This window comes from Leucoraja erinacea, chromosome 14 (genome assembly GCF_028641065.1).
Source record: "Leucoraja erinacea ecotype New England chromosome 14, Leri_hhj_1, whole genome shotgun sequence".
In the NCBI taxonomy this organism is placed as follows: domain Eukaryota; kingdom Metazoa; phylum Chordata; class Chondrichthyes; order Rajiformes; family Rajidae; genus Leucoraja; species Leucoraja erinaceus.
In genome coordinates, this window is record NC_073390.1 from 48,527,300 (window position 1) to 48,540,779 (window position 13,480).

Here is a 13,480-nt window from a genome sequence, read left to right on the forward strand (position 1 = left end):
AAAGCCTTTCTGAAAGTCCAGAAACACTACATCCACTGGCTCTTTCATCCATTTCACTTGTCACATCCTCAAAAAATTCCAGAAGATTAGTCATGCAGGGTTTCCCTTTCATAAATCCATACTGACTTGGACCAATCCTTTTACTGCTATCCAAATGTGCCGTTATTCCTTCTTTAATAATTGACTCCAGCATCTTCCCCACCACCGATGTCAGGCTAACTGGTCTGTAATTCCTCATTTTCCTCTTGCTCCTTTCTTGAAAAGTGGGATAACATTAGCTACCCTCCAATCCACAGGAACTGATCCTGAATCTTAAGAACATTGGAAAATGATCACCAATGCGTCCACAATTTCTAGAGCAACCTCCTTGAGTACCCTGGGGTGCAGATCATCAGGCCCTGGGGATTTAGCAGCCTTCAGTCCCATCAGTCTACCCAATATTATTTCTCGTCTAATGTAAATTTCTTTCAATTCCTCTTCCTCACTAGATCCTCTGTCCTCCAGTACATCTGGGAGATTGTTTGTTTCTTCCTTAGTGAAGACAGAACCAAAGTACCTGTTCAACTCTTCTGCCATTTCCTTGTTCCCCATAATAATTTCACCTGTTCTGCCTTCAAGGGACCCACATTTGTCTTTACTAATCTTTTTCTCTTAACATACCTAAAGAAGCTTTTACTATCCTTCTTTATACTCTTGGCCAGCTTACCCTAGTACTTCATCTTTTCATCCCGTATTGCCCTTTTTGTTACCTTCTGTTGTCCTTTGAATGTTTCCCAATCCTCTGGCTTCCTGCTACTCTTTGCTATGTTATACACCTTTTCTTTTAGTTTTATTTCATCCCTATCTCCCCTTGTCAGCCACGGTTGCCTCTTACTCCCGTTAGAATATTTCTTCCTCTTTGGAATGAAATGATCCTGCATCTTCTAGATTATGCCCAGAAATTCCTGCCATTCCTGCCAGGATCCTTTTCCAGTCGAACTTGGCCAGCTCCTCTCTCATGCCTTCATAGTCCTCTTTGTTCAACTGCAACACTGACACTTCTGATTTAGCCTCCTCTCTCTCAAATTGCAGATTAAAACTTATCATATTATGGTCACTACCTCCTGCGGTTCGTTCACCTTGAGTTCCCTTATTAAATCTGGTTCATTAGACAATACTAAATCCAGAATTGCCTTTTATCTGGTTGGCTCCAGTACAAGCTGCTCTAAGAATCCATCTTGGAGGCACTCTACAAACTCCCTTTCTTGGGGTCCAGAACCAACCTGTGTGTTTCATTTCGGACTAATTTCGCATTGTGATACGTTACAAAGCTTGCGGACAATTTTACCTAAATTGTGCATTACTAAACATGCTAAACATACTAAAGTTTAACAGGAGTTTGGGGATGAAGAGAAGGTAAAGGGAATAATCAGGAACAAGTCCCCCTTTACTTAAGACTGCTGAATCCCTGGGTCTATAGCCTCTACTAAAAACTACGTCAGCACATTGGTGAAGTAGCCTTTGGCAAAGTAAGCCTCATTAGGGAAGCTTCTCTGCTGAACCAGACCATGTCCTTGCAGTGATCTTTATTGTTATGTGCACACGCTGATAGCTAAAAGAGAAGTAGCAGTGCCTCTGCAACTGAGAAGCCAATTATGGTATCCATCAGTGGCTAATTGTCATGTGCTTCCCAGTAGATATTGCAAGGATTCAAGGTTCTTAGAACTTGCATGCCCAGCAAGAATTTCTGCTGCATAGTAGCAATGTTACAAATTTGCGATTTTAAAAATCAAGTCTGCAATTTATTCCTGAGATAAAGCATAACAATGGCTTAATTTGAGCGTTAAATGCACTTGGGATATCTGACAAAAGTTTGACTCAAGGCACAGTGAAATTTAGCATCTTGCATACCCAAGATTTTCAATGGACATTACACCTACGCCATCTTGGATAGTCAAAAGGTATTTCTTTTGCCAAAATAATTTTTTTAAATACCTAACTGTCCAATGATTATTCACAAATAATGCACAATATAACAACATTCGTATATCTAATTTACATTAATTTATAGGCCAAATGGAAGGAATTTAGTGTTCAATTACTGTAAATAAATGCCCATTTAAATCGGCTTTCTAGTGGGTTTTCCTGTGAACGCGCAGGTTCTGCAGTTCCTTGTTCACATCGCGCTAGCTAGGTTAGTGCCCTTTGGTGCCGTGAAAAAGCGTGTGATAAAAAAGCCCACATTGAACTACTCGCTATAGACACTCACCTCTTCCCATAATATATACTGCCCCATTTAATGTAAGGGAATTGGTACATACCTTGCATTGTTTGCTTTTCACCCTGGGGCTGCAAGAGGTTGCGGAGTGAGACAGTAATTTTAAAACTATTATAACTATTATTCGGGGCCTATAAAACTAATAATACCTTTTGCGACCGGGTCTTGCAGCGATTTTTCGTTAATGATTTACTAGGCTGAACATCTGCGATTGGAACAGCCTAGTAAAAATCGCGTTTTAAACCCGCCCCCTCCAAACAGCGCCAAAATCGGGGACATGGCTTTGGGCAGATTCCCAATGACGATTCAGGTAGGTTTTGTAACATACCTACTGCATGTACAAATTTATATATGCGATCCGATAAGGTGCAAGAATTCCTGAGATAACTTAAAATGGCTTAAGTTAGCGTTAAATGCAAAATGGGATGTCTGACAAAAGTTGGCTCAAGGCACAGTGAAATTCTTTGCTTGCATACCCAAGATATGCAAACAGCAGCCACCCACGCCACTGATACGAGGTATTATTCTGCCAAAATGATTTTGCTGAACACAAACTGATGAAGGAACTCTGCGGGTCAGGCAACATTCGTGGAGGAAATTGTCAGATGGCGTTTCCAGTTGGGACCCTTCTTCAGACTGTTCAAACCAGTTACTAGTCTGATCCACTGAGTTCCTCCAGCACTTTGTGTTTTGCTTTAGATTCCAGCATCTGCAGTTCCTTGTGCCACCATTTTATTTTAGCTAGGTTGCTGTATTTTGGTCTGTGTCAGCGTGTGCCAATCCCCACATTGAACTTGGTTGACACTCACCTCTTCCCATAATACATACTCCCATCTTATGTGAAGGGAATTGTGAAATGCCATGCCAAGATACCCCTTCACATCCCCACTCAATGCATTTTACCCCCAATGCAATCAGAGTTCAATCACTGCTCTGTCACAGTGTTTTAATTTATTCCTCTCATTCTACAGCCCCAGAACTATGCATTCTTCGCTAAATTTTTGACAAAACCTTACAGGTATTTTTAATCCATTTTTAAATCTTTCTTGTTTAAGAAGGAACTGCAGATGCTGGAAAAGCGAAGGTACACAAAAATGCTGGAGAAACTCAGCGCGTGCAGCAGTATCTATGGAGCGAAGGAGATAGGAAACGTTGCCTATCTCCTTCGCTCCATAGATGCTGCTGCACCCGCTGAGTTTCTCCAGCATTTTTGTGTCCCTTTAAAATCTTTCTTTGTAGATTTTTACCCACTTAGATACATTTTAGCACATTAGCTTAAATTTGATCTGCCAACCAGATTGCACACATGTGCCCTTCTGAGCGAGCTCCCTGCATATGACCAAAACTGAACAGGGAAAAAACAAAAATACAGTCAAATGGTCCAATTCCGATCACTCTGTCCTCTGTTTTGTTTATTTGCTGTGCTTTGACAAACAGAAAAACCTGGACTACAAACTGGCTTTTCCGGTTTGGATAGTGATATTCAAAAAGAAACGCAGTCAAAACAATGCACAATACTCCAGCCCCTCAGCACTGTCGTGGGATGTAAAACATGCATCTTGCACATAGAGACAAATTTGCAGCAAATTTCCATTTAAAAAAAACTAAAAATTATTAGCAGCAATTGTACAAAGATAAAACATTTGGCATCTAAAATTTTATACAATTATTGTACAGCTTCATTTTCAACCTTATAACCCGAAAATGAAAGGGGAAACAGAAAAGAGAACGAGAAAAGAGAAAGTGTGAAAAGTGAAAAGATAGATCGAAAAATAACAAAAGAAAGGCTCCTAAACTACCAAAGTAGTGTGGCCAAAAAATATAGAAATATGAAAAAAGGAAGAGAAAGGTGGAGATATACCTTGCCCCTCCCCCCGCCCGCCTCACCCAACCCGGCATCGGATTTAAGCAGCACATCATAACCATGGTCCAGATACTTCCTGAAGTGGTCACCATGGCAATCATGTGATCTGAACTGCACACTCGGTTTCCATGCATCTCGTTTAAAAGAGCTTCTTTATTTAGACTTAAACGTAGAATTCTCCATTTTAGGTAGCCTCTAAATCCTCCTCCCTTCTTATCCCCCTCCCTCTCTCCCTCCCTCCCTCCCCCCTTTCCCTCCGCTGTGCCATGTCTGAATGAACATCTGCTTCAGGAGGTGGTAAAGCACAAATACATTGACTAACGAGTTTGGTATTCCGACTGTGCATGCCCAGGTCATAGGTCACTCACTATAAACATCCTCGGTAGCTGTGCTGCGGCGTTGTGTGCAGGCTTGCGTTTCGTCCGTGGTTGCGGTCGGGCCCAGGTCTCCGGTGTGGCGGGCGCTGTTGAGTTGCTGCTGGGCTGTCCACGCCCCCACCCGGATGACCCGTCCCTGTCTGGGGGCTGCAGGAGGTGGCCGGGTGGCCCTGGGCTGGCAGGGCGGAGGTGGCCTTGGACTTGCAGCCGGCGTGAGGGTGGGAGGCGCTGGCTCCAGCTCGGCTCTGCCTGTCCCGCCGGGTTGGCCGGGCGTCCTGGACTGGCGAGGCGCTGGCCTCGGCTCCCGGGGCGGCTGTTCCCCGCCGGGCCGGGGACTGTCAGCAGCACCTCTCGCCTTGTCCGCTGGTTGTCGGTGCCGTCGGCGGTCGGCCGCTGGTCATCGGTGGGGATGCACACGGGGCTCGGGTCAGCAACATCTCTGGGGAATGGTCTCGACCCGAAACAACACGAATTATATACACACACTGAACTTTTTTTCTCTCTCGTTTATGATATTGTTTCCGGTGCACTATATTCTGTTGTGAATTACATTGTTCTATCTGGGACATTATGACAATAAAACTCTCTTGACTCTTGATTACAATCGAGCCATTTCCATTTATAATGTAGAGGAATTACGTTGGCTGAGCCATAAATGAGCTCAGTTTGCTGCCCAACGTGGATTATGTGACACACAACAGAAGTGTGGCTGCCAACACATGCAGACTGGCATCTCCTGCTGGTTACCCACCTGTGAGTGAAGGCAAGGATTGGCAGTCAGGGTGTCGTTCATATTTAGATGATCCACAAAGGCAACTCACCTGTTAATCTGTTTAAAATGTTTACATGGCATATGGAATGAAAATGAGCACTTCTGTGGTGCTGCACCTGTTAGCGTGAATCATCGCCTGGCCACTGAAGAGGTGGTCAATCAAATACTGTAGTGCCAGGTCTCCTTCCTCTCCTATTAGAGCAGTGTTCCCCCGTCACAAATGCAAGTTAAAAAGCCACTCTGAATACCCGCAATGTACTTAAAGGACAGACCCAAATGCTGGATTAACTCAGGGGTCAGGCAGCATCTCTGGAGAAAAGAAATAGATGACGTTTCGGGTCTAGACCCTTCTTTAGATCTTAGAAGACGAAGGGTCTCGGCCCAAAACGTCACCTATTCCTTTTCTCCAGAGATGCTGCCTGACCCGTTGAGTTACTCCAGGATTTTGAGTTTGCCTTCCGTTTAAACCAGCATCTAAAGTTCCTCCCTACACATGTACTTAGAGGATTTCATTTGCATCAGCAATTGAAGCAAAATCAGTTTTGTCTAATTATAAACTATACAATGTGGTAGTGTATCAGTTACACAAAGGCTCTCTTGGCAATATTTGTTTAGTAATAAATTATCAAATTTCAGAGTAAACAACTTATTTTGGACAATGCATTTAATTCCCAAAATACGACAAAAACATGACTTTTCGGCACCTCTTTAAATGATAATTAAAAACATGGGGATTGCTGCTCAAATAGGAATCAAAGAAACTACTTACAGCTGAAGAACTAATATAAAATCCATAGACAGAAGACAAAAATGTAGTTTTAATAATAATATTATGCTTCTGTACAACGCCTTTGAGACTGCATTTACTATTACTCTGCCATAAAACTAGATTTTCAATTCAGCAAATTGCTACCAATTTTAAAAAAAACTACAATTAAATCAAAGGAGGCAATTTCAGATCTTAAAACACTAAATCCTAACATGAAATGATCAGGTAAAGTAATATTCTAGTACTTAAGTAAACCAAAAAAAAAAATTACATCAAGATGTCCTCTTTTGATAAATGTATTTATGTTCAATTCTTAGCAAGGTTCAAAGTTGTGTGACTATTGCTTGGGATATAAATCATTCTTTTTTCCAAACAATCAGTTAGTCATAGGATGACAGAAACTGGCCCTTTGGCCCAATCAGCATGTGCTGGCATCTGTGTTCCACACATGCCTCTTGCTATTCTGCCTCACCTAAATCCATCAAACTTCTTCCTCAAATGCCTGTCCAAACTTCCCCTTATCGGCACCTCCAGCATAAGCTTCAATAACTCCCCTCAGAGATCACTATTGCATATAACTCTGTCAAATGCTCAGCAAATTCACCCACCGTCTTTTGCACAATTTTAGGAGCAGAAAGGGCCTCAGTTTTAATCTGCAAGTCCTCTGCCAAAGAGCAAATGTAGCTCTAAGGTACTGCTCTGAATCACATTATTACATTCCTATCCTTTATCTACAAGTTTAATGGCATGGGCTTCGAAGCAACCCAGTCAAGTGCAGATTTTTTACATGCTACTGTCCACTAATGCCACAACGTGGCAGACAAGAAGTAAAATGCCTTTGAGAAATCAAAAGCCTAATACATTTCATCATTTCATTTTGTACCTGTTATAATAACATTTATTGAAAGGCTTCACATTTATTTAATAATCTGAGATTCTACCCTCACCACCTATCTCTCCCCTGTTGAGCAATTTCGTAACAATGTTTTTTGTTTCAGCTCTGTCAATAATGCCACTTGTATTAAAAGGTATTTTCCCATTTGCATTTAATTCATCCTTTCAGATTATTATTTTTTTTCCACATTTGTCTTTTCTCATTGAAATCAAACCATGGAAATAAAGATTCTGTAACAGTTGATTCGTACAATTTTCATGGCCAAGCTGCAAGTTTTACTCCAGTCTAGGTTTAATTGGAACTGTATTCTGTTTAATTCCAACACCAGATTTGTTCTGCAGCTTAATCACATTTTGTACAAGTATAATTATATTCTCACAGAAAGATATGGTTGAATTATGATTTGTATGTAATTTCAACACCATTATACTCTACAATGTCGAGTAGGTCGCTATGGCAATGAATGACCTAGGATTTGCACATGATTCATTGATGGTTTCAATATCGGACCAAAGATCTACTGATCATTTTTATTACCAACTTGCATTTCCTACAGAAGTTAAATCAGTGAACTTCAGCCACATGGACAATAATAAATCGTACTAATCTATAAAAAGGAGGCAGCCAGGTTAAGAAAAAAAGGTGATTAGTGCAATAACCTGTGGATACCTTATGTTCAATTTAATTTTGGTTCCTCGCTATTTGCCAGCTAATTCCAGCAGGGGGCAGAGTAAAACAATGGAAAGGGATTCTACTCACAGGAGTGCTGCCATCGGACAGGGTGTTCATGCTGATGGAAGTGCTCATCTTCCCTGATGAGAGAGAAGGTGGTGAAGGGCTGCGCTTCTCCATGCAGCCATGACGGAGAGGCTCCTGCCGCTGCAAGTACTCACGCCATGCACGCTGAATGCTGGGTTTTTGAAATAAAAGTGAGAGGTTCACCATTGGAACTACACTTGATTTGAATCCGTGAGGTTGCTTGACCAATGGGGCAGTACTTTAGGAAGACCATGAAGGAAGGAGGAGACTTGCAACAGGCTTGTTAAGGTGGACGGTTAGAATCTTTGTCCCCCAGGGAGGAAACGTCAAAGACTAGAGGGCAAAGCTTTACAGTGAGAGGGGAGAAGTTTAAAGGAGATACGCGGGGCATGGTTTTTTTTTACACGGAGAGTGGTGGGTGCTTGGAATGCACTGCCAGGGGTGGTAGTGGAGGCAGATACAATAGTGGCATTTAAGAGGCTTTTGGATTGGTATGTGGATATGCAGATTGAAAGGGATATTGATCACTTACAAGCAAGGGAGATTAGTTTAACTCGGCAACATGTTCGGCATACACATTATGGGCCGAAGTGCCTGTTCCTGTGCTACGACATGTTCTAGGGTGAACAATTCATTCAAATTCCAACACAAATTACAATAAAGCATTATTTCCCATCAGATCCTCATTAAAAGCAAAACTAGTCACAGCTTAATAAACCGTGAGACCCTGTTCAATATTCTGAAACATAAACACCTGTGCATAATCATTACAACATGTCTGTGATTTTGATCCATTGTGGAACCATGACATTTGTTCCAAATATTTATTAAAATTCATAATTCTATTCTGAGCTGATGCACAACAAACACAAATGTAAAACTTTTCAAAGTCACTTAGGGATGGATATTAAATGAGCTTCAGTATAACATGATTCAGCGATGCTAGTTCGGCAGTTTTGCTCTGTATTTAAGCTCTTCCAAAATGCAAAGAGCATTCATTCATATCCTGAATTGGTAAGAACCATGTTGCCCGGCCCATCAGGTAACCTCGGTCTGCAGAAATATCTGAGCAGGCACATGGCCAAATGGCCTCTGCCTGTTTGTTGTTAGATCATTAAAATGGATTATGAGGGCAAACTAACATGAAATGTATTAACAGGATATGGATGTGTGAAAAGGAAGTTTTAGTTTAGTTTAGAGATACAGCGTAGAAACAGGCCCTTTGGCCCCCTGGGTCCACGCTGCTGCTGACCAGTGTACCCCGCATATTAACACTTTCTTACACACACTAAGGACAATTTTTACATTTACCAAGCCAATTCACTTATATACCTGTACGTCTTTGAAGTGTGGGAGGAAACCGATGATCTTGGAAAAAACCCAAGTGGTCACATGGAGAACGTACAAACTCCGTACAGACAGCACCCGTAGTCGGGATCGAACCCGGGTCTCCAGCGCTGCAAGCATTGTAATGCCTGTCCCACTTAGGAAACCTGAATGGAAACCTCTGGAGACTTTGCGCCCCACCCAAGGTTTCCGTGCGGTTCTCGGAGGTTCCCGGAGGTTTCTGTCAGTCTCCCTACCTGCTTCCACTACCTGCAACCTCCGGCAACCACCTGCATCCTCCGGGAACCGCACAGAAACCTTGGGTGGGGCTCAAAGTCTCCAGAGGTTTCCGTTCAGGTTTCCTAAGTGGGACAGGGGCATTAGACAGCAACTCTGCTGCTGCTCCACCATAAGCAGCAAAACTATATGTTTATCCCACAGAGAAGGTGTTTGCGGAAATAATGACTGATCTTTCAAAGACACTAAAGGTGTTCCAAAGTAAAAAAATTGGGAGACAATAAAGGAGTGGTCACCTGTTTGAAAAAGGGTTCCAACCCAAAATGTCATCTATTCTATTTCCCCAGAGATGTTGCTTGTCCCACTGAGTTACTCCAGCATTTTGAAACTATCTTCGGTGTAAACCTGCATCTGCAGTTCATTCCTACACATTTGGTCTAATAACGCTCCTGTTTGTTATGTTCATGCGTTCTTGAATGACATTTTTGGTAACTATAAGATTAGCAAGCGGAGTTCTGAATCACTGATCCAGAAAAATAAGTTTGAACGCCACCATGGCAGCTTGGAATTTAATCTAAAATTTAGTAAAAGTCTATCCTTCATAATTGTAACTATGGAACCACCAGATTGTGATAGTAACTTGTTTAATTTTGTTTCTTCTGTATCTGTCACTATTTAAAATAATCGATACTTTAAAAATTTGGTCTGCACCTCATTGGTGATCCATCTACTCTCCCCTTCCATGTATGAACCCGTTTGTTTCCACTTTTCCAGCTCTGATGAAACATCTGCTCAGTTTAATACCCTGTGGATGTTGCTTGACCTTCTGAATGTTTGTAACGTTTTCCGCTTTTCTCGCAGAAATCCAATTGTACGTTCTCCCCGTGATGAGATCTTCGGTTTCCTCCCAAACCCCAACGGCGTACAGGTATGTAGGTTACTTGACTTGGAATGAATGTAACATTGTCCCTAGTGTGTGTAGGATAGTGTTAATGTACGGGGATCGCACTGTATCTTTAAAATAAACTAAACAGTTACATCCTTGAGGAAAGGAAAGAAATCTACTTTCCCACCTGGTCTGACCTACAGGTGATTTGAGACCTCCCACCGTGATCACCCCACAACTGCATCGTTAGTTCAGGTGTGAACAACAGGTGTGGCATTGTCTGCAATGTCCGCATCCCATGAACAAAGAAAAATATCTCCACATTTAAAATATTTTTAGCCCCATCAATACTAAATGCCACAAGTTACAGTTATTTTGCAATCATGCCCTTTCCGTGATAGATTATGCCTTTTGACATTTGCAACCGACACATTATTTTTTAAATTTGATTTTATCCAGATTCATTACAAATCAAAACTCCAAAAGTTAAAACTCTTTTCTCTTAACCATTGGTTGACACCATTTAAACCCAGCAAATTAACGCAGCAAATGATTAGCTTGAACCTTTCCTGCATATTTCTTTTTTTTAAAGGGGATATGTACAGCATCGGACAGAGTTATCTTAAAAATTCTTCAGTAGCTTGAGAAAAGGGGAGCAAAATGTGCTGAAATGCAGCGCTGGGGATTAATGTTTGGGAAAGGAGATGCAAGCAAGCATGTCCGATCAAATTAACCAAAGTTCTGTGGGTAAGACGTGGCACGAATTTGTAGACAATGAACCTTCTTGATCAGAAGTCAGAAAATATTTTGTAGAAGAACATTACTTGTACATTTTCTCATTATTTTTCTTGCGTCATTCCAAAAGGATAAAGGTTCATTATTATAAACAACTGAACAATGCACTAATGGAAATGTTTTCAAATATTCATTTACTTAATTAGTTTTTAATGAAAGCTCTCCGGTTTACAGGACAATGGTCAGACTGGGGCCTTTTTTAACAGCTTTAATTTGAATAAGCTGCATATAAACAATTTATCCATGCTGCACAGAAGAGACTTCTGTATTTGGTTATTCTTATCTAAAGTGAACACACTTTTGGAAATCAAGTCAATTCAGGTTTTGACACTCACCGAGATATAATTGACCAAGCAACAGTTTGTTTGATGGTAATGTGCGAGTGAATGATTTTTTGTTTGCTCTATTTTAACTTATATTGGCTAGAATTATACGTTTTGTGAGCAACACAAAAACTATATGGTAATTATTCTCACTCATTACTTACATTTTTGCTTTTGATTCTGGCACCCCTCGGCTGATGTGGCATTTTTCAATCTTGGTTCCAAAATCAATTGGAAGTTGATGGCTGCTGAGGAAAAGTTGTATAGTTATTTCCCACAATGAAACATTAAGTTCTCACCGCTTAACGAGGCAATCCTGCTGATGTGATCTATCGCAAGCCAAAGTGCTGAATTGTACCTTACGACACACCCGTGGCTGTGAACATTCTGGAACTTGGTCCATGCACCCAGGTGCCTCAAGTAATTTGGATAACGAGATGCATCACTGCACATTCCAATCGTGCTTCGCTTTAGCCTTCAGAGATACAGCGCGGAAACGGGCCCTTTGGCCCACCAAGTCCACGCCGACCAGCGATCACCTCGTACACCAGCACTACCTTACACACAAGGGTCAATATAACATTTACAGAAGCCAATTAATCCACAAACCTGGAATGTGGGAGGAATATCTCACAGCGGCTCGTACGAGTAAAAAGTGACCATTTTTTTCATCACGAGTATTTTTTTACTCGTGGACATTTCGCACAATATTGTAAAAACGTCACGAGTTTACCGGATTTCCAGAGTACCTACCGTTACTCGTACGAGCCGCTGCGAGACATCCACGAACTCCTACGGACCCACTACGGACACTCTCCGAGTTCGAATCAGGGGAAAACTTGGGAGAACTCTTGAATTACCTTGTACAGTGGGACAGGCCCTTTACATTTATACAATATGTTGGTGAGGCTGCATTTGGAGTATCGTGTTTGGTTTTGGTCACCCTAATATAGGCAAGATGTCATTAAGCAAGAAAAAATGCAGAGATTTGCAAAGATGTTGCCAGGACTTGAGGGCCTGAGTTATAGAGGGAAAGGTTGGGCAGGCTAGGACTTTGTTCCTAGGAGTGCCGGAGGCCAAGAGGTGGTCTTATGGATATGTATAAAATCATGAGGGGAATAGATAGGGTGAAAGCACAGAGTCTTTTACCCAAGCTAGCAGATCAGGAAACAAATTATAGGACATAGATTTAACACGAGAGGATCAAAATGTAAGGAAATCTTTAAGAAACCCAAGCCAATTTTTGCACGGAGGGTGGTGGCTATATGGAATGATGTATGGTGAGGAAAGATTTGAGTGATATGGGTCAAACTCACAGGCAAATGGGTCTAGCTTTGATGGGGCATCTTGGACAGCATGGGTGAGTTGGGCTGAAAGGCCTGATTCACTGTTTATGACTCTTTGACTCCAACTGACAAAAGCATCCCATGTTTATATTGTTAAATGAGACACCTCCTACTTCAATATTAACTTCTGTCCTTTATGTGTGATTACAAATCAGATTCAATTATTTGTACCTTTTATTTTTACTACATTGCTATTCTTTTTTCTTCTGACTTCATGCGCCTTCTGATTTTTACCAGCTGGCTTTTCCTTCAGTTCTACTATCTCATCAAACCAGCTGCACCTATCCCCAACTGACTTGTCAGGCGTCTTTCCTTCAGCAATTTAAAATGGAATTTAAATAAATATCTTTGCTGCTTTCTTCATGCTCTGCTGCTTTCATACTTATTAGGGACAGCTTCAGTGACTCACTTTTGAACAGCGTACTTGGCATCATGGACTTGATCCAGAGTGTTCTCCAGTCTCTTCAATTCCTCCTGCGATGCAAAACAAAAATCAATCATCAATATAAAACTAAATACCATTTCAGCTGATATTAGTGAACAAATGATCATTCCACCTGCCCCTCCCATTTTGTAAATTCTCTCCAAAACGCCACTGGCCAATTGACAAGTTGGATTGGCATCACACCCTCCAGCTCTAGACGGGCGCCAATACTTCTTTTTATCACAAACACAGAAGCAGATCTGAACTGTGCCAATTTCTGTGGTGCTAAAATTTGGTCCAACTATCCTGAAAAGCAGATTTAGCAGCAGCTGAGAATTCCACATGGATGTAGGAGATTCTCCCCCCCCCGAAGACCTAAACATAATTCTGCCCCGCAAACCTCACATGAATAATTATGGCAAAACTACAACTGTAACTTTGCCAGCCTGT

At 41.6% G+C, this 13,480-nt stretch overlaps 1 protein-coding gene across 1 annotated transcript in view; it reads right to left on the reverse strand.

Moving 5' to 3' along the window:
- Window positions 1-13,480, reverse strand: part of schip1 (schwannomin interacting protein 1) — a 582,838-nt gene that overhangs the window by 449,486 nt on the left and 119,872 nt on the right. The window contains exons 2-4 of the mRNA XM_055646367.1: window positions 13,016-13,080; window positions 11,425-11,505; window positions 7,694-7,844 (exon numbers count right to left, since the gene is read on the reverse strand). Of these exons, the coding sequence (XP_055502342.1) occupies window positions 7,694-7,844; window positions 11,425-11,505; window positions 13,016-13,080 (297 nt within the window). The remainder of the gene's footprint in view (window positions 1-7,693; window positions 7,845-11,424; window positions 11,506-13,015; window positions 13,081-13,480) is intronic.